This window comes from Aegilops tauschii, chromosome 7, assembly GCF_002575655.3.
Source record: "Aegilops tauschii subsp. strangulata cultivar AL8/78 chromosome 7, Aet v6.0, whole genome shotgun sequence".
Classification (NCBI taxonomy): Eukaryota; Viridiplantae; Streptophyta; class Magnoliopsida; order Poales; family Poaceae; genus Aegilops; species Aegilops tauschii.
The window spans coordinates 425,475,133-425,480,885 of NC_053041.3; the positions used below are offsets into that span (position 1 = coordinate 425,475,133).

At 51.2% G+C, this 5,753-nt stretch overlaps 1 protein-coding gene across 1 annotated transcript; it reads left to right on the forward strand.

Moving 5' to 3' along the window:
• The first annotated feature begins 1,770 nt into the window (after positions 1-1,770).
• LOC141027231 (uncharacterized) lies at positions 1,771-5,183 on the forward strand. The gene is made up of 8 exons (XM_073504215.1): positions 1,771-2,559; positions 2,643-2,798; positions 2,876-2,911; positions 3,035-3,124; positions 3,206-3,270; positions 3,341-3,761; positions 4,019-4,295; positions 4,386-5,183. Exons 1-8 carry the CDS (start codon positions 1,771-1,773, stop codon positions 4,943-4,945), a joined length of 2,394 nt encoding a protein of 797 aa, XP_073360316.1. The 3' UTR covers positions 4,946-5,183.
• The last annotated feature ends 570 nt before the right edge of the window (positions 5,184-5,753 follow it).

Below are 5,753 nucleotides of genomic sequence, written 5' to 3' on the forward strand. Positions count from 1 at the left end.
GTTCCTCGCCGTCGCCGCCCTTGGAGCGCTGCTGCCGCCCGGATCGGGAGGGTCCTGTCGTGGAATTGTCACGGCAGATGTCCTCAAGCTAGGACTTAGTCGTGGAGCCATCGCCGCTAGAAAGCTTGAAGGGGTTAACGGGACAAGGAACACGAGGGTTTATACTGGTTCGGCCCCTTACGGTGAAGGTAAAAGCCTACGTCCAGTTGAGGTGGTATTGATTAGGGTTTCGATGACCAGGGAGCTTAACTGCTATGCCTGGCTCTCGATGAGATCTTTCTTGTTCCTAAACTGCTGCCGGGTCGTCCCTTTATATAGGGAGGTTGATGCTCAGCGGCTCTCAGAGTCCCGGCCGGCTCATAAAAGTGTCCGGCTCGGACTCTCAACTATTCTTGCCTTACACTACAAGTCTCGCCATACCACGGTTTATCACTACGGGCCCTAAGCCATCTCCGGGTCTTAAGCCCATGTTTGGCCCACCGTCTTCAAGCTTGGCGCCGGGCTTCAAGTGATGACCCTTATGAGTAACCCGTCCCCTTCCGGCGGGTGACTCTAAGGTTTATATCCTCAACATTAGGCCCCAGATTGATTTGAGCCGGCTCATGTCAATCTTCAATTCTTTCGACAGGAAATCTCTGGCTTACAATTGTGTGAAGGCCATAACCCGGCGTGACGTCATCCTCTGGACTCCGGGTAATCCGCCGTGACGTCATCTTTCATTAAGTCCATTTTTTATTCCACCAGATTCGCAACGGATCTTATCTTTACTGCCATCCCGAAAATCGAGGCGCCTCTCGGGCGAGATAACCGCGCCGTGGCCTCCTTGTTTCTCGCGCCCACTTATGAGTCTGGCCTTATAAATAGCCCGACCCTTGGGTCTTTCCATTCTCCCCCTTCTGTCGTCCTCTTCCTCTTGCTGCTCCCGTGCTGCTCGAGCTCCGCCGCCGCCGCCGCCGCAACAGAGCTCCGCGTCCTCATCGACCTTGGCCGCTGCATCACCCTGAACCGTCCAGAGAAACGCGGCGAACTCTCGCAGCACATCTGCATCTGTAAGTTCCTTACTTTTCGTAGAATAGATCTACGTTAAGCTCCTGCTGTTCTTCGCCGTCGCCCACGAGTTCTTGGTAGTTTTCATTTTTACTGCCTCTTCTTGATCTTAAGATAGTATAGAACCAACGCGGCGGCTGTTTAGCACCCATTTCAAATGCAAATAGATCTCTTTTCACTGCATAAAGGCCTCGTTCGAGCCCAAGAACTTCCTTTGCATCTGTTTTTAGGTCTAGAAACTTTCCTTTTAGCCGACCGTTTTGATCCAAATTATTTACTGCAATGTGTGAAACCTGTTTTCACCACACTTAGTAAAAAACTGCACTCGTTAAGTCATGGCGGTTTACATTTCCGGTTTAAAGAAACCACGCACTGTAGAACCTTCCGGCTCAAAGGAGGCCATGTGCCATAAAATTTTCCAGCTCAACTGTGACAAGGTCGTAGACAATCAAATTACTCTCAATACCTCCAGCGGCTTAGATAACCCGATGCACTTGGATATATGTCATTAGGCCCCTCCATAAGCCGCCACTTGAAATATTGAACTGTAAATTTCCCCCGGCTTATAATTAAACCGGACATATTTCCCTTTTATCATAGGCTTCCGACTTTCACCATGCCTCCCAAAGCTCCCAAAGCACCCATCACTTGCAATTGGATGAGGTCCAACGTCACCGACGAGAGGACTTTGTGAAGTCGGGTTACCTGCCCAAGAAGGACATCATGTCCTACCGTGCCCCCGACCCATCAAAGGAGAGACCACAACCAAGGGACGGGGAGGTGGTCATTTTTGCGGATCATATGAGCCGGGGCTTCGCACCGCCCGGCTCAAAGTTCTTTAGAGACGTGCTAAATTTCTTTGATCTGCGGCCACAAGACATAGGACCCAATTCCGTGTCAAACATATGCAACTTCCAAGTATTCTGCGAAGTCTACCTTGGAGAGGAGCCCAGCTTGCTGCTCTTCAGAGAGCTTTTCTACCTGAACCGTCAGAACGAGTGCGCCAACGGGCCAAGCTTGGAACTTGGTGGCATCTCCATTCAGCGACGGAGAGACTGCCTTTTCCCTTACGCCGAGCTGCCAAGCCACCCAAAGGACTGGAACCAGACGTGGTTCTATTGCCAAGACACGTCGCCGGCTGACGAGAGTCCGCTGCCCGGCTTTCGCCCCTCGCGTCTGGAACCAACACACCCTCTGTCAGACAAGCTGACTCAAGCGGAGCGCCAACCTCTGCTCCCCACCATTAACAAGATCAAGGCTCTCCTGGGCAATGGTCTCAATGGAATTGATCTGGTCTGGGTCTGGATCTCGTGGCGGGTGATCCCCTTGAGCCGCCACCCCGGCTTAATGTGTGAGTACACAGGCCGGAAAGATGACCCCCTGCGACACAGCCGCAACGATCTTCCTGAAGACGTTGCCGAGGACATGACCAAGGCTCTCTTGAACGAGAGCTTGGCAGACTGCGGGAGGACCGGCTTAAGCCCCTTCTGCAAGACCAACCCGGCCCCAGCGGTAAGCCACTGATCTGAACATCTTATTTTCTCCTGTAGACAACTTTCATCCGAACCTTAAGAAATCGTCATTGTATTTTTCAGGTTGATGACAAATTCTGGAAGGTCAAATATGACCATGAGGCGGCCAAGAAGGCCAGGAAGGCTAAGAAAGCCGCCAAGAGAGCCGCTCCCCACAAGAAGGGAAGTAGGCCTACTGCTTCAGAGCTGTTGCAACCAAGCGACAGCTCCGAGTCAGAGGTAACCCCTGAGCCTATAAACTCTTGTTGTATTTGCTCTCTATTTCTGTCCACCTTATCAATACTGTTCATCAACAGGATGACACCGGAGCAAGTAACCCGGTGGTTGAAGAGGTAATGACACTTTCCTCCGACTCGGAGCCCTTGCCAAGGCTGAAAGTCCGAAGGGTAACCCGGAAAGTAAGATTTTCTCATCCTTTAGCTTATCAAGATCCTCAATTTCTTTTGAAGCAACAGATTCATGAGAGCTGGCGGCACACCCGGACCAACAAGGACGCTGACCTCTCCTCCGGCTTACCCGACGCATCGAGGAAACGCCGAACCGAGGTTATCTCCAACTTGTACCCTTTTCATCCTTTGGCGGGTGTTATACGTCAACCGCTCAATTCTTCTGATTCAAACTATCAGGAAACCTCACCCTCCTCTGGTGACTCGATGCAATCAAACCTGCCGGCCTTCAAGACCGTACCCGGGTAATGATGATCATCTCTTGTTGTGCTTATCTTTGCTCATACCTTTGTACTAACCTTTTTGTCTTTTCAGTGCCCAGGCAAAGCTCACCAAGAGGGCGAAAAAGAACACGCCGGTCGAAGAGCCGGACTTGCCTGAACCGGAGGTAGCAGCTCAAGAACCGCCAGCTGCCTCCGCTCTCGAAGCCACCGCTCCAACCGACAAGGCAACCGCAGAAGCTTCTGCTAACCCGGAGACCTCCAGCCCGGCTCAGCCGGTCAATGACCCGGACGTGGTAATCACCCGGACGGAGTTTGTTGAGCCGGGGAGACCTACTGCGCTGGCCAAGTGCTCCGCCAAGGAGGAGTTGCTACAGCACCGCCGGGCTAATCTGGACCTCACCGACTACGCCAATCTGAACATCGGAGAAATCGTCTCCGGCTATGTCAGCCAAGTGCACAAGAGCCGGGATGTAGAGATCGGCATGGTGAACCAGATTCAGCAGAAGTCTGAGGTACCACTCGTCTTTCTTCTTGCTTACTGCATAGTTATCTTGTTATTCTTACCATACTCTAGCCCCCAAGTCTACGACTTATGATAGAGTATGTTGTAGACTTAAGTTCCGGCTTACTCGCTTGAACCGGCAATTTGTAAATAGAAACGTTCGATATGCATTAGCCCCCAAGTGCCAAGTGTCTTTGCTTGGAAAGTGCTTGGGACTTTTTAAAATTACATAATAACTGTTCATCTTATAACCCGGAAATTATGCAGGCTGCTTGCAAGAAGTTTGAAGCTGACATCTCCGATCTGAAGACCCGCCTGAGGACGCAAGAAACTGAGACCCGGAAGGCCAATGCCAAATTTGTGTCCAGTATTGCTGCGCAAGAAAAGCTGAAGACGGACTTTGACGCTGAACGGAAAGCTTGGGCCGAAGAGAAGGCTACTCTGGTGAACCGGGCCGAACAGGCGGAGAAGGCTCTGACAGAGAAGACCGCCGAACTCTCCGGCTTAAAGCGCCAAGTGTCCCAGATGGTTGCCGCAATCTTCGGTAAGTCATTCCACCGGCTTTCGTCCAGTTTATAATTTTTATGTCTCATAACCCATCATTGCCGGCGGCTTATCTTACTCTGTTACACAGGTCCCAGAAGCGCCAACCTCAACCAAAGTGTGGTGACCAAGTTGAAGGCCGTGTACACCCTGGTGGAGCAACTCTACACCGGGTCACAGCGCGCCTTGGTCGTGGTGGCCCTATCCAATGAGGTGCCGACTCACCTGGCGGAAGTTCTTCGCCGGCTTGCCGTTCTTCCTCAACGTGTCCAAGAGCTGCGGCGGGCCTCTGCAAGAGCCGGAGCCATAGCCGCCCTGAGCCGGGCCAAGGCGTTCCTTCCAGAATTAGACCCGGCGGACATTGCCCTCGGCTATCCCAGTTTGAAGGAAGACGGCACACCCTTCGACCAAAGGGACTTTGCAGCTTGCGTGAAGATCGTGCGCCCGGTGGCCACCCTCATTGGAAATGACACAGATCTGACCAAGTACCAGCCGGGTTACAATGCAGAAAATCAGAGGATCCGCACTCCGCGTTATGAAGCTATCAGCTTAGTTCCGCCGACTCGTAAGCACACCTTCGCCCCGGAGATTGACCCGGCCGGGTTAATTGACGAGGAAGCTCAATTTGAAGCTCTGAGCGGCATTGACTAGAAGTCGTCAACTTTCCAGGTCTTGGGAACAGCCGGAGGAGCGGAGAGGGATGAACCGGAAACTTCAACCCAGCAAGCATCGTAACTCTGCAGGCGGCTTATTAAACAATGCTTCACCCTTTTGGACTCGATGAGTCTTGTAATAGAATAGGACCAACACTTTAACTTTGCCGTGCCATCGTGCATGCGTTGAATGCCGAATTCCATTGAAGATGTCTCCTTTATACTTCTCCGGGTCATAATTGATCATTCATTTTCCTTAAGCTCAAATAGTTGCCTTTAACTATCCTGCATAGAAAGACAAATCACAAGTCTCTAGGCGGCTTACCGCACTGAGAATCATAGTTTTAGACATATAACCCGGAATATGAATCAAAAAAGACTGGTCCTCAATTATGTCCTTGATATACCCGTAATAACAACCTTACCGGCCTGCAAGCACACTTCCGGCTTATATAACCCGGGTAATAAGGTTGGTAGCTCAATTCCGGTTTACCAGTCTTAATAACGCCGCTTGTATTCGACTAGTACTGTAAATCAAAGTTAAGCCGACAAAGTGAGACCCGCCGTGCACACTTTGAAATAATCAGAAGAACTCGCTATAAATCAGAAGAACTTAGGGGCTTCCGGTTCGAATACGACCAGAGACCCGTCCCAAAGGGGTTATGCTAGGATTCGAATGCGATCATATAGCCCCCAGTGGGTGTGGCGATGCCAATCAAGAGGGTACCGACAGCTATGTTCTCTTTGGTTCGAATACGACCCATGTTTGAACAGGAAGCCCCCAAATGACCTTAAGAATTGTTTAA